At 42.5% G+C, this 19,144-nt stretch overlaps 1 protein-coding gene across 2 annotated transcripts in view; it reads right to left on the bottom strand.

The window, feature by feature from the left end:
- LOC309651692 (low-density lipoprotein receptor-related protein 2-like) overlaps positions 1–3,169 on the bottom strand; it is a gene marked incomplete at its 5' end in the record, with an annotated part of 38,353 nt that extends 35,184 nt beyond the window's left edge. For both annotated transcript variants that reach the window (XM_082444575.1, XM_082444576.1), the window contains 2 exons: positions 19–132; positions 2,836–3,169. In XM_082444575.1, the coding sequence (XP_082300701.1) occupies positions 19–132; positions 2,836–3,169 (448 nt within the window). The remainder of the gene's footprint in view (positions 1–18; positions 133–2,835) is intronic.
- Between the last annotated feature and the right edge of the window lie 15,975 nt (positions 3,170–19,144).

The following is a 19,144-nucleotide window of genomic DNA, read 5'->3' as shown; positions in this document are numbered from 1 at the left end:
AGCCGTGAGACCACTCACCACACTGCTCGTCCGCCCCATCCGGGCACTCCTGCTCTCCGTTGCAGAGCCAGGCCACAGGAATGCATCTCCCACCACACGCCGCTTGCCTTGTCATCTGACACTGTATTTCATCTGCAATGAAGGACCAAGAAGCAAAGCCATCAGAGTTCCTGGATTCCTTGGGTCCAGGAGACCTTCTCATGTAAGCTGCAGTCACTGTTCTCTTTGGAAGACCTTCCTTCAGCTATTATCGAGGAGAACGCTAGGGGCTTCAGCACCCTGAAAACCCGTGCAGGTTCTCCAGTGACGACCCCGGGGGCCATTCTGGTGCTGTGGAGTTGCTGCTGGAGAGCTGCCATTCGCCTCCCCGTTGTCTTGTCAGAATGGCTCAGACTCACACTTGTGCTTACAAAGATACAACTATTCTTCCAGGCCTGATTCGGTCTTACAGACTCAGAGTATGAAGCGTTGCAAGTTTAGAGGTCTAGGCTCAAAGCACTTGACTTTAGTTTCCTTTTAGACATGGGTCGATACAGCTTCAAATGAAGTTACCGTTTGGGGTCCTATATACCATCTTTATAAGAATACCTCTAATAGCCTGGTTAAAAATATTTAAGTTTTCAGTTATTTGCAGGACACTGATTTATATTATCAGTTTTATTCAAATCATGAACTTGTGTTTCTCAACCCTGATTGATTAATGGTCAAAAATAAGCCTGTTATGGATGTGGTGCTCAGAGAAGGCCTGGTTGTACTTAGTTTACTATTTTGTCCTAACTTTCAAAGAGAAAAAGCCAATCCTTGGTTCCAAGAAAACATAAGCCACATGTCCCATTTGGCAGAAGTCTCTGTAAGACGCAGTGAAGACCCTACCCCAGGGACAATGTATGCACATGGGATGGAAAGTCGTGTGCAAAGCTATGTGATGGGAGTTGACAGTGGAAGCCCACCGCACAGACTACACCTTCTTTGGTAAGGAACCAGACCTCAGTCTTACTTGCATCCCTCTAAGACAGTGCTTTTAGCATAGTTTCTCAATGTTTGATTTTAAAAGGCTGGCTTCTAAATTGCATTATAAATGAAAGATGCAGGAGGTACTGGTTATTAATGAATAGCTAACAACTTTGCCAGCTACTCACATACCGTCCGGGCAATCCCACTTGACTTGACCAAAACCATTCAATTGAGAGCAGGTGAGGTCAGCAACCCCTAAGATGGGATCTCAGGCTCAGTCGTCAGGCTACTTACTAGGTTGGAGTTTTGGTTAGACCACGTACTAACAACATCACCTCGGGAGGGTTACTGCCTCCCTCTGGACCTCAGTTTTTCTTGTCTGTAAAGTGAGGCTAGTAAATAAGTGGTTCTAAGAGGAAAATGCAAGGATTAAAAGAGTACAAAGTCATTGGGCACAATACCCACCAAATAAATGCTCCCAAAGTGTTAGGTCTTTTGCTACCTCTTCTAGCAGATCCTTCCAGAAGGATCCCAGTTAGGGCTGCAGTCAACCCTCAAAGACTCACACTGCTAGGCGAGTCCCACCTGGAACACTATTTGCCCTGGTGATTCTCAGTCTGGAGACCCAGTGTGCACATGGATTCTGAACACCGTCTGTAGATGGGTCTCAAACATTACTTTTCAAATTTAGGTAGATGCTTGCTGTGAATAAATAAAAAATGTACTTATTAATCTATTTACATATTAAGTTCATGGTAGCTTTCTCATAGTCTGTCAATATACAAAGTATATTGTGTACAATATACAAAGTAGATCATGGGCTGTTCTACAACAGACATCACAAAGATGTCTTCATACCAGAAGGCCTGGGCGAACACTGCTTAGTGAAAAAGGCAAGTAACTTTAAATCCTGTTTCCGGGGTGGAGCAAACAGACCACCCAGGGCAAGGGCTTCCTGCTGCAGAGACGCCCCACCAGGTTAGGCAAAATCCCTGAGGCTCAGAATCCCTCCTGGAGGGCAAACAACTCAAGAGACTAAGTGACATCTCCTTCTAACCAGTTAACAGTGCCTTGACCAACCAAGTGTCTGCATAAGTTAAAAAATGATTTAAAATCTGCCTCCATCCATGAGGGCCAATTGGGAGCACCTGTCAGGAGAGACGGGCAATTCTGCAGGCCAGGTCGTTTGACAAACACTGGGCACCTCCTGCACCTGCCCAGGTCACCAGCCACCAACCCTATGGGAACTCAGGGTGTCTTAGTCACCCTGGAACCCCGACTCAGCTCTCCTCTGCCTTGGGGTCCGCCTACACCTGAGTGGTATTAACAAGCGCCGCTGGAAGTTGCTTGCTAACCGCACCTGGGCCCAAGCTCCGTTTCCCCCCGGGCTGTTTCTGGAGGGAAGCACCTCTTCCCAAGGTCCCGGGCCTCCAAGAGGCTAAATTTGCTGCCTGGTTAAACCTGGGCGGCGGGCCCATCAGAGACCAGGGCTAGAAAGCCAATTCCACTCCCTTGGATGTTGGGAAAAGGAAGAACCTAGAAGGGAGCGTGCGCCCTACACTCAGGTGCGGAACGAGCTTCCTTTCCCACCGGCCTAAGGGCCAGAGAGGAAAAGACATCCAATCCATCCGCTGAGCCCACCCACCAGGCAGGCTTGTTAAGGAGTAAAGGGCTGAGAAGCAGGTGGCCCCTCCAGACATTCTAGCTTCGCCCTCCCAGACAAAAGGTCACCGCAGGACGGGGGATACGCCGCGCACACCCAGCGAGGGCGCCCCAAGCTCTCCTCCGCGCCCGCCCGGCAGCCGGGCAGCCCCGCGCCCCGCAGCCAGCAGAGCGGGATGCAGTGCCTCCCGGGGCGCCCCACCCGCGGGCCCCACTCACCTGTCGCGAAGCCCCCGAGGCCGCCCAGCGCGGCCAGCAGGGGCGGCAGGAGCCGAAGGAGCGACCGGAGTCCCATGGCCGCGAGGAGACAGCGCGGGGACCCGGGCGCGAGGCGCGCTGCGCGAGGCCGCCGCGGGCGGGCGGAGCGCACGGGCTGCCCGGGCGGCTTTAAGTCGCGCTCCCGCCGCGCACGGGGAAAGCCGGCGCCGGTGGGCGGGTTGCGCGGGGAGTTGGCCTCTGCAGATTCCAGAGAAGAGCTGCCGGGAAGGAGCGGGGCTGTAGACGAAGCTGGGGTGCCTCGCATGCCTCTCCTCTGGGGGTGCTCAGCGGCCATGAGTGCCTGGGGCCTGGGACCTGGCGCCCCTCCTGCAGTGGGACAGCAGACGCTCAGCTGACTCAAAGCCCTTGCCACACTTAAGGTAGGGACGGTCGACAATACTTAAAGCTTCTCAAACTTGTTTTTTAAATTGAAGCATAGTTGATTTACAGTGTTGTGTTGATTTCTGCTGTACAGCAAAGTGATTCAGTTATATATACATTTTTATATCCTTTTCAATTATGGTTTATCAGAGGATATTGAATATAGTTCTCTGTGCTCTACAGTAGGACCTTGTTGTTATCCATTATACATAATAGTTTGCATCTGCTAACCCCAAACTCCCACTCCATCCCTCCCTTACCCCTCTCCACCTTAGCAATCACAAGTCTCTATGTGGGACTGTTTCTGTTTCCTAGATAAGTTCATTTGTGTGATATTTTAGATTCCACATGTAAGTAATATCATATGGTATTTGTCTTTCTGATTTATTTCATTTAGTGTGATAAGCTCTAGTTCCATCCACAGTGCTGCAAATGTTACTGAACCAAACTTGGGTCTGCTAGCTGGGGGCAGTAAAGCCCATCTACTATTTACTGACACCTGGTTGTGGTGAAGGACCAAGCGTTTGTTGCAGGGCCAAGCAAGGAGTCAAGAGCAGCTAGTGCTTAAAAGACCCAAACTCCCTGAAGGCTTTCAGGGAAAGAGTTTTAAAGACAGGATGAGGGAGGGTCGTTGTGGGGTGTGCGATCAGCTCCTGGACATTCTTCTGATTGGTTGGTGGTGAGGTAATCAGGATCAACATCATCAACCTGGTTCCAACTGGTCTGGGGTTTAAGTGCTTGTGGGCAGCATACAGTTAACTTCTCCCACCTGGCGGGGGGTTTCAGTAGCTGCAAAACAACTTAAAGGATGTGGCTCAGAATAGGATCTATAGCCCTTGAGGAGGAACTTGACTTTGTTTAATGGCTAAACTATTATTATTTTGTCTTACTTGACTGTTTTCCTTTCTCTCTGCATTTTCTCACTTCTCTGATTAAATACGCTCTTTGACTAACATTTTTCTACAGACAAAAGTCTGGACATGGGGTGGGGGTTTGTTCTGGAAAGGCCCCGTAGGGTCCTGCTGGGTTACACAAACGGCATTATTTTGGTTTTTTATGGCTGAGTAATATTCCATTGTATGTATGTACCTCATCTTCTTTATCCATTCATCTGTCAATGGACATTTAGGTTGCTTCCATGTCTTGGCTATTGTGAATAGTGCTGCTATGAACATAGTAGGGGTTGCGTGTATCTTTTTGAATTGTAGTTTTATCAGGATATATGCTCAGGAGTGGGATTGATGGATCATATGGCAACTCTATTTTAGTTCTTTGAGGAACCTCCATACTGTTTTCCATAGTGGCTGCACCAACTTACGTTCCCACCGACAGTGTAGGAGGGTAACCTTTTCTCCACACTGCATTTGTTATTTGTGGACTTTTTAATGATGGCCATTCTGACTGGTGTGAGGTGATACCTCATTGTAGTTTTGATTTGCATTTCTCTAATAATTAGGGATGTTGAGCATCTTTTCATGTGCCCGTTGGCCATCTGTTTGTCTTCTTTGGAGAAATATCTATTTAGTTCTTCTGCCCATTTTTCGATTAGGCTGTTTGGTTTTTGTTGTTTTTGTTGAGTTGTATAATCTGCTTGTATATTTTCGAAATTAAGCCCTTGTTGGTCCCATTGTTTGCACATATTTTCTCACAGTCTGTATGTTGTCTTTTCATTTTGTTTATGGTTTCCTTTGCTATGCAAAAGCTTGTAAGTTTGATTAGGTTCCAATGTTTATCTTTGCTTTTATTTTTATTGCCTGGGGAGACTGACCTAATAAAATTTATGTCAATTTATGTCGGAGAATGTTTTGCCTATGTTCTCTCCTAGGAGTTTTATGGTGTCATGTCTTATGTTTAAGTCTTTAAGGCATTTTGAGTTTCTTTTTGTGCATGGTGTGAGGGTGTGTTCTCACTTCATTGATTTATGTGTGGCTGTCCAACTTTCCCAACACCCCTTGCTTAAGAGACTTTTTCACATTGTATATTCTTACCTCCTTTGTCGAAGATTAATTGACTGTAGGTATGTGGGTTCATTTCTGGGCTCCCTATTTCGTTCCGTTGATCCATATGCCTGTTGTTGTGCCAATACCACACTGTTTTCTATATGACTGTAGCTTTGTAGTATTGTCTGAAGTCTGGGAGGGTTTGTCTTCTGCTTTGTTCTTTTCCCTCAGGATTGCTTTGGCAATTCTGGGTCCTTTATGGTTTCATATAAGTTTTAGGATTATCCTAGTTCTGTGAAAACGTCATGGGTAATTTGATAGGGATCACATTAAATCTGTAGATTGCTTTAGTTAGTATGGCCATTTTAACAATATTAACTCTTTCGAGCCAAGCGCATGGGATATCTTTCCATTTATTTGGATCACCTTTGGTTTCCTTTATTAATGTTTTATAGTTGTGAACATATAAGGACTTTCACCTCCTTGTTCAGGCTTATTCCTAAGTTTTTTTGTTGTTGTTGTTGCGATTTTTGTGTGTCCACAAAACACCTGGAAACCTCCTGAATATGCAGACTCTGGTCCCGCAGGTGTGGGGAGGAGCCTGAGATTCTAACAGACTCTTAGGTGAAGCCTTTGTTGCCTCGCTTTGAAAAGCAAGGGCTTGATAGCCCCAAACTGAGGGCATCACTGTGACTCAAACCCCTGGGCTCCTGTCCTGATGGACCCCTCGCTGCCTCCTGTGCTCCCACTTGGGCAGTATAGGCCGTCTTGACCCCGGGTCTGTAATGACAGCACTGAGATTGCAGTCCTCGTTGGCTGGTGATGAGCACGCTGTAAATGCAGAGTAACAAAAGCCCTAAACAACACTCTTCCCCTTTCAGCCTGTGTCACAGCCAGGAGGGGAATGCCTTAATGAGCAATTGGACATAGACGTGTATCAGATTTAATGGGTATGAATTAGAGTCGAACATAATCCCTGTAGGATGGTAGACTTACAGGACTGGAAGAATTTAGAGCTCATTTTACCCACATGCTGCCATTTAGGGATTAGACTGTGGATAAAAATGAGACCATGTGACACCTTCCAGGGAGGCACAGACCACCCTCTCACTCCCTTACTTAGCTAAGCTGTGACATTCCTTCTTTCCAGTCTACCAAGAGAAATAAGTGTCAGATTCTTGGAGAGAACATGATGGAGTTTGAATTTAGAATGGAAACTGGCAAGGAACACTTATAGTGTCTGGGAATGAAAGGCAGCAAGAAAACAGCAGGAAAAAAATAGAAAAGTGAGTTGCCAAGTGCCTTCTTAGATTTTATTTGCAACACAGTACTCCAACAGCTTTCTTTTAAATCTTACCTCCTCTTCATGTTCACTGCTGGTCCCATCAAACCACACTTTGAAGACTTCAGAATGCCATATGCTCTGGAACTTTCTTTAAAGTCACTGTATGCTCTGATTGCATAATCCAATTAAAAGGACCCTTCTGTTTTTAACAGAAATCTAGATGTATTGATTTCTGCTGAAATGTTGCTGCTTTGGAACCAGACTGTTTGAGCTGCTTAATGATGTTCAGTGACACAGAGTAACTCAGAGGTATAAGAATATAGACCAGTTTTCCTCACTGGTCCTCAAGAAAGCATTGAAGCTAGTGGTAAGGTACCTGGGACTGCAGTACCATAGACCTGTGTTCAAATCTCAACTAAACAAGATCATATAGACACAGAACTAGCAGCTTCATTGTTGTTATAAACAGCCAGCATCAGCTCTCAACGCATACCATCTGAGGAAGCCCCAGACACAGGTGATAGAAATAATAAGTAATATAAATAAGATTTTTATTTATCTCTAAATTATTATATTCTCCTTGTCAAATGTTTTAATCCAGGTCATATAATGACAAGCATTAAAATTCACACCTTCCTTGAATTCATTTAGCAAATTATCAAAACACCTTCTCTGTTCCAAGCACTGTTCGAGGCACTGAGGACACCACAGGGAGCAAAACGAATGAAACTACGTTCCCTCGTAGAGCTTGCGTTCCAGTAACGGTTCAGGGGGGCAGTGGTATGTGCAGTTTGACAAAAAAGCAGAACAGTAGGCCTAATGATGAAAGTAATCTACGTTGTGCTCTATCTTCCAAACACCTAGGTTGAAAAAGCATTCTACCTGGAGGCATTTACCAAACCTGGAAAGGGAGGGGGAACACAGTGGTCTCAGGGGACAGAGGGACAGATGAGAGTCCAGGGAGCCTGAAGCAGCTGGGTCGTGTGGGGCGGAGTGCTGGAGAACAGGGCGCTACACAGAAAAAGAGTTTCTGCAGAGGGGTTCATTTGCTGAATTCTAAGCTGGACATGTACGGAGTGAGACTCCACGGGTACAGATGAAGAATAACTGCTGAAGAGTTAGCTATAAGCAGAACAACTCCTGACCTTGACAGAGTTCAAAGACATTTGGAGCAGTTATGGAACACCTGGAACATTCTGTAGATGCCTACAAGGCCACTAGCCTTTAGTAAAGACTACTCTCATAAAATTATTAAGGACCCCCCCCAACCAAAGAGGTTTTGTTTATCAATATTTACCTGTACCTATCAATATTTGCTATATCATAAATTAAAACAGAATTTTAAACACGATTTAATTCAGTCAATATAATAATAAATGTATACATGTTAACATAAATGATGTATTTTTATGAAAAATAATCACATTTTCCAAAATACAAAAATGTTAATGAGAACGGTGGCGGTATTTTACATTTTTGCAAATCTCTTTAATGAGATTAATAGAAGGCAGCTGTATTCTCATGTGGTTTTGCATTCAATCTGTTACGATGTTGTTTCGATTGCAGTATATGGAGAAAAACTGGCCTCACACAGATATGTGTTGGCCACGGAAGTATCTCACTAGCCTTTCCAGGTCACTGTAAATATTTTTCTTTGATACTGTTATGCGTTCAGTAGTGCTCCCCGCAAAAAGGATATGTTGAAGTTCTAACTCCCAGGACCTCAGAAAGTTGACCTTACTTGGAAATAGGCTCTACACAGATTTAATCAAGTTCAGATGAGGGCATTAGAGTGGATCCTAATCCAGTATGACTGGTGTCCTTATAAGAGGGAAATTCGGACACAGACATATAGAGAAGGAAAACACGTGAAGAGAAAAAGACACAGGCAGAATGTTACGTGAAGTCGGAGGCACAGATGGGAATCATGCTGCACAAGCCAAGGAACATCTGGGGCCCCAGAAGCTGGAAGAGGCAGGGAAGGATTCTTCCTCTAGAGCCTTCAGAGAGAGCATGTACCTGCTAACACCTTAATTTCAGACTTCTGGCTTCCAGAACTGTGACGTAATACATTTATGTTCTTCTAAGCCACCCAGTTTGTGGGTTGTTTACGTCAGCCCTTTGAAATTAATACAGATACCAATGCCAACATTTAAGAAATGATAATTTCCTTTTTTTTTTTTTTTTTTTTTTTTGTTTTCTTCGTTTTCTGTGCGAGGGCTTTCTCCAGTTGAGGCAAGCGGGGGCCACTCTTCATCGCGATGCGCGGGCCTCTCACTATCGCGGCCTCTCTTGTTGCGGAGCACAGGCTCCAGACGTGCAGGCTCAGTAGTTGTGGCTCACGGGCCTAGTTGCTCCGCAGCATGTGGGATCCTCCCAGACCAGGGCTCGAACCCGTGTCCCCTGCATTAGCAGGCAGACTCTCAACCACTGCGCCACCAGGGAAGCCTAATTTCCTTTTTTTTAAAAAAATTATTTATTTTATTTATTTATTTTTGGCTGCGTTGGATCTTTGTTGCTGAGGGCAGGCTTTCTCTAGTTGTGGCGAGCAGGGGCTACTCTTTGTTGAGGTGCACAGACTTCTCATTGCAATGGCTTCTCTTGTGATGGCTTTTCTTGTTGCGGAGCACGGGCTCTAGGCGCACGGGCTTCAGTAGTTGCGGCTCACGTGCTTTAGAGCGCAGGCTCAGTAGTTGTGGCACACAGGCTTAGTTGCTCCGTGGCATGTGGGATCTTCCCGGACTGGGGCTCGAACCCGCGTCCCCTGCATTGGCAGGCGGATTCTTAACCACTGCGCCACCACGGAAGCCCAAGAAATGATAATTTCTTAAAGGTTAGCTGTAATGTGGAACCTGAAACCATATCAATGAGCATTTCATGCTGTCCTTATTAAAATCCGTTGGCCTGTCTTGTACTTTGAGTGGATCTTCTGCCCATACAAAACTGTAACCTCAGGTGTGGCTCATCTGGAAAATATTGGTTCATTAAGTTATGCTGATATTCCAAATGTTGACACCTTCTATTATACAATGTTTAAAAAATCGTACTTGTTAACGTCACTACAAATGTCATCAGAAACGATTTTAACTATTGGGAAGCTATCAAGCTCATGATGATGGATTCTAATTTTACCTTGGAAGCTCAAATTCTATCATTGGGAACAAACACAGTCATTTTCCTTGAAATGATACATACACACTGTTCATTTTTGAGGAACATGTCTGCCAAGCACTAGAGTCTGAATAACCAGATGTCTATCAGTCATTCTTTCCAGTAAAAATGATATTCTGGGAAAAGAGTGTCTAGGTATGCTTGCAACTTGGACAACTGCACAAGTTTTTTCCTCCTCAAACTTTGGCATTCAGCAGAAGGGCTTATGCAAACTTCCCATGTAGTAACAGATAGTATTAAAAAGCCATGCACCTCAGGGTTAAAATTTAATAAAATTAATAATTTTTACTATTTGATTGTATCATCAAATACATTCTTAAGTGAAACAGGCATATTTTATTGGGTTGGCCAAAAAGTTCGTTCAGTTAATGCATATGTTTGATAAAGTTCTTGGTGAAAATGAAAAATGTCTCATTCTTACTTAAAACCGAACGAACTTTTTGGCCAACCCAATAAAATTACAAGTGTGTGGCGGTAAAGGGTAAAATGACCACTAGTACAGGTTGGTGCCACCACCTTGATTCACACAAAGGAGTCAGTGGTTTTACCAGCCTTTACTTTTTTGTTTGTTTTTTACCATCAGTGCAAATGTCAGCACACACAAAAAAAGGGTGCATAATAGTTTGGTATTATTTTGAAAATAATTGACCTTATGGACTCACTGGTATCCATAGACCATCTCAAAAAGTTCTCATATCCTGAATATATAAAGAAACCTTACAACTCAATAATAAGAAACCAAATGACCACATTTTTAAAATGGTTAAAGATTTGAAGAGCCACTTCATAAAAGTAGATATGGGTGGGCAATAAAATACATAAAGAGATTTCTGCATCTGTAGTTGTCAGGGAACTACAAATTAGAACCACAGATAGATATAGCTTACAAGCACTTAGAAAAGCTAAAATGTTTTTTAAAAAATTGATAGTATGAAGTGTTAGGCAGGATGTGAAGCAACTGGAACTCTCATCCATTGCTGATAAGTAGGGGAAGTAGAACAACAAGTTTAGAAAAAAAGTTTGTTTCCTATAAAATTAGACATCTACTTAATATATGACCTAGCAATCCCTCTTGTAGAGATTTAACCTAGAGAAATGAATGTGTCCATAAAAGACGTTTACACTAATTTTATAGCAGCTTTACTCATTCTAGCCCCAAACTGTAATAACACAGATGTTCATCAGAAGATGAGTAGATCAACAATGTGTGGGGTACAGCCATACAACAGAATACTATTCAACAATAAAAAAGAACAGACTACTGATAGGTCCAATAATGTGGATGAATCTCAAAAACATTTGTGTTACGCAAAAAAGATAAACACAAAAGAGTATATATTGTATGATTCTATTTATATGAAGGTCTAGAACAGGCAAAACTAAGCTATAGTTTTAGAATTTAGACCAGTGGTTGCCTGAGGCTGGTGGGATTGACTGAAAAAGTATACAAGGAAACTTTTGGAGTTGATGGAAATATTTTGCGTCTTTCATGGAATGGTGATTGCATGTTGATTTGCTGAAACTCATTGAACTATTCATGTAAAATGAGGGCATTGTAAGCTATACTTAAATAGATGCTTTTTTTTTTTTTTTTTTTTTAAGTATTAGACTCAGGTGATTTTTTTTTTTTAACCTGAGTTCCAGCTCACCTTTAAAGGATAAATAATTTGGAAGCTATTAAGACTATTACAGCTCAGAGGAAAAAACTGAAAATAACTCCAGTTTGTCTTATGAAATTAGCATAATTTTAGTACTTCATAGTAGACAAATATTACACATGAAAATGGAGACAAAAGTCTAAAGTAAATTATATTAGATACTTAAAAAAAATATAATACTGAATAACAAGTAGGGTTTATTCTGGTAATGCAAAGTTGATTCAACATTAAGAAGTTTATTAGTAAAATTAGTTACCTTAAAAATTCAGGGATTAATACTACATTATCCACATGATTTGTAATATATGCTCAAAACCTTCAGTGAAATTCAGCCATTCCTAATTTTTTACGAGTATAAGTAAAATAGGAACAGAGAAATCTTCATAGATAGTCTAAGAACTAAATGAAAGCAACAGCAAGCATCATGGTAAACAATGAAATGCTAAAACACTGCTTTCATAATTATTCTACATTGTCTTGGAGATCCTAGCTAATGCAGCAAGGCAAGGAAACAAAATAAGCAGTGTATAATAAAATGTATTTTATAAATAAAATATTTTCTTTCTTTTCTATGTCACTATATCCAAAAAACTTAATAAACACTAAGTTATACAGAAATAAGGGAATTGGCTAACATGCCTGTAAACAATATAACAGTATCTTTTTCTCTATGCTAGCAAAAAAGCAGTTGAAATGGAAAAGCAAAAAACTTTTAGAAATAACAAAACCTATAAAATACTTAGAATAAAAAGGGTACATGATGTATATTAAAACTACAAAATCTTACCAGATTTTATTAATATTAAGTGTAATATATTAGATATATTTCTATAAATATTAATAAAATATATATGTTTTGAGATATGAAGACCTGAATTATGTAAACATTTCTTTGATTACCTGATAAGCAATATACTCAAAACATTGGAAGACTTTATTAAACAGCCAGGCAGTTTTTATGGGGTCATGCTAACCACAGCTTCTGATGTTATTGTACAGTATTCATCTCTTTACATTTCTGTTCCCTAATACCCTTGAGATTCAAGACAAGAACCTTGTCTTAATAATCTTTGAGCTCCAGCATCTAGCACATTTTTGCTATATGATAGACAAAGAATCAATGGTTGTTGTGTGAGTGAATGACTTCTAAACAGAGGAGCCAACTGTTCTCTTCCCGCTGAGGACAGCTTCCTTCTGTAACAGCTAAAAAAGCTGGTACAAACGCTTAACTGACCTTTGGTTTGGCCCAACAAGGTGCATCTTGCAGTCTGCTATTGGGGCTTCCTGAACCAATTGTGATGGTTAATTTTATATGTCCATTTGACTGGGCTAAGGGATGCCCAGGTAGCTGGGAAAACATTATTTCTGTGTGTGTCCACGAGCGTGTTTCCGGAAGAGATTTGCATTTGAGTCAGTAGATTGAGTAAAGATCGGTCATCACCAATGTGGGTGGGCATAATGCAATCCATATAGGGCCCCCATAGAACAAAAAGACAGAGGAAGGGTGAATGATCTTGCTCTCCTTGAGCAGGAATGTCTATCTTCTCCTGCCCTCCAAAACCAGAGCCCCTGGTTCTTGTGCATTTGGACTCCAGCACTTGTACCAGCAGGCCCCCAGTTTTCAGGCCTTCATACTTGGACTGAATCATACCACTGGCTTTCCTGGTTCTCCAGCTTGTGGATGGCATATCATAGCTTATCTGGGCCCCCATAATCATGTGAGCCAACTCCTATAATAAATCACCTCTTATAAGCCTGGATATATCCCGTTGGGTCTGTTTCTCTGGAGAACCTGGACTAATACAGCTGTGTCATAAGATGAATGGATGCCATTCTGAATTTGAACTGTGTATAAAACCAAAATCTAGACTTCAGCCCCTGGGCCTCTAGAGTTCTAGTAGGTAATTTTTTTTTTTTTTTGGCATGTTCAGGATTCTGCCTAGAAAAAATTTATATTTGTTCTCCTATTTTTGTACATATGCTAACAATACATTTGCATTTCTGGTCATATCCCAAAATTTCAACTTGTATAAACAAAACAAGACAGAAGAATTATGTAATGTAATTTGCAATGCTGGACACTTAGAGTTGGGAATCTATTTATGCAGAAAAACCTAAAGTATTTTCATTCTGAAAATTTATATTTCACTGTTTTTCTGAAGTTCAGTGTCTAGTGAAAGTGAACCAATATCTTAGTAACCAGTGTCTTGCATATAGGATATACACAACAGATGTTAAATTGAGTTGAACTGCTGTCAGTGATCTGCTGTTGAGGTTTTTTCCCTTAATTCTGACTTTTAAATTTAATGCCTAAACTTTCTGATCAGATCTGGAAAATAAGTGTTGTTATGAAAACTAAAAGATGCTTTATGAATTCAGTTGATTTGAAACTAATTCTTCAAAGTCTCATGACCATCATGAGTAATAATAAATCTGCACTCACTCTCAGCTCTTGTTGATTTAAAGAAAAAAATGTTAAGTACACCACTCTGCTCCCTATGCGGTAGGCACTTCCGTAACTTTATGGAGCACTGAGCACTGGAGATTCAAAATAATTTAAGATACATGCCCTACAACTTCCCATCCGCATCACTGCAGTGCGGTGTGATACATGTGACGGAGGGATGTACGGACATTCTGTGAAAGCAAAGAGGAGGAAGCAGACATGGGCCTGGGATAGGCTGATTGGGCAGGCTTCACAGAGTGCATGACATTGAGCCAATTTTTGAAAGATATGTTATCCATATGAAGAACATTCCAGGCAGACAGAATAGAAAAACACCAAGGCCTGGAGGCATGTTGTGAGAACTTGCTGTCGGTGCAGAATCACTGGAGTGAAGGTTCTCATGGGGTGATGGCCGGCATTGAAGCTGGGCAGATCCCACCCAGGGCATGAAGTACCTGATGGGCCAAACCAAGGAAAGTTCTTGGGAACCTTTGGGACCATTCTTAGCAGGGAGGGGACCTAATCAAATTCACATTTTCCTAAGAACAGTTAGTATTCAAGGTATAGTTATAACATAGTGGAATTTCTTTCCTTACGTGACTTATAAATTGGTCCTGCAGAAAATTTTCGGAGTCCAAAAAACAAAATATAAACACCTTATGTTATGGAAACATCATTAAAGTAAATCCATAGCCTTCCAGGAGGACTACTTGGATGCCTCCTCAAAACTTCCCACGAGCAGTGGTTTAAAGACGACGCCTTGGCTGTCTTTTCCATAGCATCTTGGGAAGGAGACGCTAACTGAGCCTAGGGGAGGAGGAAGAAAGGAGAGAATCAGGAGGGCTGCAGCGTGGCCAAGGCAGAGCAATTCCAGTTGATAACCTGGCATTCTAAAGCCACGTCCAAGTGGGCGTACAAAGAGCCCAACTAGGTCCAGGCTGAGCTGTCAAGAGGTAAAGAGGGGACCCAGCTGGGGTTATTATAGCTAGGGTTCTAATTAGATGGGGCAGTGGTCCAGCAGCTGAAGACAAAAAACCACACACACTGCAGGCTTCCCTCTCACCCCAGGAGAAGGGTAGAGCCACCATAAACGGGATCTGCCAGGAAAGAAATGGTCTGGAGGCAAGAACCGGCAACAACTTTTATTTCAAAATCCACTAGCCATAGAGTCTTTAATAACATTAATGTTCATAATTAGGACCTCAAAATATATTTTGAATTATCAAAGATATATTGAAATATTGTGAAATGGCAAACAAAGAACACGCCAGTTGGAGTGAGAAGACCTAAATAGTACTATAAAACAGTACTTTGTTAGGGTTTTTTTTTTTCAGCCGTTTGGGATCTGGGCCCTTCCCAAGAGCACCTGAATCTCCTCGTGGAGAATTACCTCCTCCCTGTCGTGGGGTGTCTTGCTGGGGGCCAGTCCCCATCTCCCACCAATGCCCATGGACAGAGCATTCCTCTGTGCTCCCCGGCCCAATAGGGAGCAGGCATGTAACCCAGGCTTGGCTGATCCGTCCCCCGTGGGACTTGGAATTTGGAGCCAGTAATATTCCTGATCTTGCGGGAAAGCAGTCAGTCTTTGTCCATTACATGAGGTATTCACTGTGGGGTTTCCAAGACGCCCCTTAACAGATGGAGCAAGTTCCTTCTATGCTTAGTTTGTTCAGTATTTTTATCGTGAAGGGGAGTTAGATTCTGTTAAATGCTTTTTCTGCGTCTGTTGAGATGATCATGTGATTTTGATCCTTTGTTAATATGGTGCATTATATTGATCTACTTTCAGATGTTAAACCAATGTTTTGGGTCGGTCTCAGCCTATTAATAGTGGTGCTCTGGGCTCGACGTGCCTGGGGCACCCACTGGGCTGTACTACCGAGGCAGCCCCCGCAGGCGTTTCCCGGACCAGAGCCAGTGTGGGGCTGGACGGCCCTTGTGGGTTTATTACGATGGAAGGATGCACCTCAGCAACAACCACAAGAGAGAGAACTTTGAGAAGACAAGGTTTATTACGCACGGGTCCTGGAGGCACAGCGAGGTCGTGGTAGAGACAGCGAATGTGGATCTGGGGTTCTGCCTTTATTGAGGTTGACAGTGGGGTGCCCACGGTCTTGAGGGTTCATCCTTTATTGGTGAATTTTAAATATAAGAGCAGGAATTAAAGCGCAGGAACGGAAAAGTAGAGTCACTCAAGTGGTCAGTTATTTAAGTCACCTAGAGCTTTCTAAAAAGGGGAACTGCGTGCGTGGAGTAGCCTGGCTCTTTGTGTAGTTATGTATCTGGCAATATGTTCATTCGAGATAGCAGCCTTCCAAGTGGATGCTTGGCAATCAAAAGCTTAATGTCAGGCGCTTATAGTACAATAAAAAAAAAAGCTAATTGTCAGGCGTTCACACTACAACCATCCTCGCATTCCCGGGATAAATCCATCCCACTTGGTCATAAATATAAATTTGTACTAAAGAAATATAGCGTGGTTAATGGAATATACCCCCCCATTGACTCATGAGAACATGAGTGTGTAGTTAGCACAGTATATACGTATAAACAGTAATCTAATAAATACTGTGACCATTGTGAATGCTGGGTGCTGGCAGAAGTTCGAAAATGTGCAATTAATAATAAAATGATAGGGTAAATTGTGATGAAGCTTAATACTTTAAAAATTGATGCTAAAATGATTTATTTGGTGTTAGGTACATTTTATTTTCTAACTATAGAATTTGCTAATTCATGTATGTTTAAGCATAGTGAATCTCCATCAGCAAGTTGATTCACTAACACCTTATCCTCTGTCGGGCTGGATAGCAGAGAATTGTGTGGGTGTCCATTTGCGTATCAAACAGCCAGAAGGAAGAAATGTTAAATGATGACATGCCAGGAGATATTAGCCTGAAAAGATTTCAAGAAAGAGGTGAAATTTAAGCAGCAATTTGAAGGAAAAAAGAAGCCTGCTACAGAGGACCATTTATGCAGCAAGTCCAATCTGTGTTAATTTTCATAGCTGTTGATTTGGCAATGTGGCAAACTGAATTACTTTGGAAGAACCCATCTGTTTGAGTATAAATACCAGAGAATCACCTTTTCCAAGCCTCCCTTGCTGGTGTCCATCTGGGCCATCTGATTAACAGATTGCTAATATACTCTGGTGTGGCGTGAAACATTTTAAAACTGCTATCCTTGTCCCATCCTAAGTGACACCCTGCTTCTTGATTTAACCATGTTTCTTGGGGAGTCTCCATTCCATGCATCCATTTGATTTCACTTCTTGCCCAAATTTGTGTCACTTATGATTTCAATTTAAAATGTACTTTTCATTTCTAAATAGCCTTTAAAATGTTGTTGTCACTGTTAAAAATGAGTCGTCCTAACTCCTTTTGCTGTTTCTCCAAAGAGTGTACCCCAGGGACTCAACCTGAGATTCCGAGTAGAAGATCTCGAAGTCAAAGAGCAGGAAAAAATAGTATGGACCTCACTGTTGTTTCACTTATTGTGTTATTATTCTTCATCTTAAAAAAGAATAGTGGCAAATGTCAGCGTGGATCACCAGCAGGGACCACCAGTGGTACAAAGACTTCAGAGCCGCAGCCAAAGGATTGGGGTCAATGTCTGCGTGTTCTGTTCACACATTAAGTTTCTAACAAGAAAGACAGCAGTTAGTGACTTTCCTCTGTACTGTGCTAACCTTTGCCTTGCTCCTTCGGTCAGGTGTTCGCCAGGAGCTGTAATCCCATCTGTGGTACCTGCTGTCTCTCACCTCTGCCCCTCCTCCTTACGCCCATTGGTCCCACCCAGGCTCTGCCCTCAGTCCCTCCCACACGCCTTTCTCCACGGGTGTACCTTCAGTGTCTGTGATCAAAGTGTTGGGGAGCCATTCATTTCTCTGCAGCAGGCTACTCTCTGGTAAGGCTACAAGAACTCTTATATACCTTTTCACCTAATGAAAGATAGATCTTGGTTTACTCAGCAATTTTCTTTCTCTGCTTTTTACCAAATACTGCCAGATCATGACCAAGGGAAAGATACAGCTATCTGATTTTATTAGTTTATTAGCTATCTGACTTTGAAAGTGTGGCTTCATACTTCATTTACCAGATGTTTTTTCTTCCTCCCTCCCCTCCCCTTCCCTTCTTTTTCTTTCTTTCTTTCTTTCTTTTTTTTTTTTGTTGTGGTGGTTTTTGTTGTTTTGATTTGGTTCTGGTTTAGCTTTGTCCCAGTTATATTTGAAGACTAGTACTTGTTTGTTTATAGAACAACTACAAAAATTATTGCTCAGTAAGATGTGGGCAGTGAAATGAAGAAAGAAAGCAGTGTTCTAGAAATTCTTTTCTTGCCCTGATGCTTATTAGTTCTATGATATTTATTAAGCTTCTTAGCCTATGTGTTCATTTACACAGTCAGATGGTGGAAGCTGGTCCTCTTTCAGGTCTTTTTAAACTTATGCATTCTATAAGTCTAAAACTATATTGTTACAAACATCTAAAAACACACTTGAAAATCTATAACGAAAGGATTCTGAGAAAATGTCAGGTTAAGCATGTGTTTCTGGACCCTGCATCCTACCACCTCCTTGCTAGGGCCACTCAACAGCCAGGATAAGTGTGACATGCCAGCAAGTGTCTGTGGCTGGGGGCAGTGGCCCAGGGCATGTTTTTTATGCTTTAAGGTACAGACACATTATGTGGGTATCTTGTTATTATGAACATTTCTTGTCAGTAGATCTGAGGTGGGGCATGAGATTCTACATTAAACTCCCAAGTAAGGTTGGTGCGTAGGTATCTAGAGGGATTCCTGGGTGCATCTGAGAATTGAATGCTGCAGAGAAAGGACAGGTGCAGAGACTCACTGTTGGGCTCGCTAGGTGGAGAGCGGAAAGTGCAGGCTAGTGGGGTACATTTGCCTCTTCGACTGAGACTCCAGATGATACAGGATGCTGATGCCGGGGCATCTGAGGGAGCCCAGTTGAAGACTCTAAAGGATATTTCTGGCACTCTTGATGTTTGCTGCCCATGTTCTTTGAAGAGAATGAAGACCCTGCATCACATTGAGGGATGAATTGTTTGCAGCCTGTGCTCATCAGAGACTTTCCCTCTCTCCCCTGAGCCCCTCCCCCCAAACCTGCATCTCTTCCCATCCTATAAACAATAAGCTACACCCCCCATCCACCATAAAACGAACTTGCCGTCTCATTCACCACTTCCTGCCAGTTCACCATTTGCCATGGTTTTTCAACAGCCTGATTTCTGTGGGGCTGAGGGAACCCCCCAGGAAGAGGCAGCTGGTGAGGAGGGGTGAGCAGGCTGGCTAAAGGGAATAGGTTTGTTTCTGTTGAGGTTCTGCTAGCAGACAAGACAAGAGAACTTTAATAAAAGCATAAAAAGATCTC

The sequence above is a fragment of the Balaenoptera physalus genome, assembly GCF_965194825.1.
Source record: "Balaenoptera physalus genome assembly, chromosome: 21".
NCBI classification, from domain to species: domain Eukaryota; kingdom Metazoa; phylum Chordata; class Mammalia; order Artiodactyla; family Balaenopteridae; genus Balaenoptera; species Balaenoptera physalus.
The sequence above is the reverse complement of the archived record's forward strand: the minus strand, read 5'-3'. Positions and strand labels throughout refer to the sequence as shown.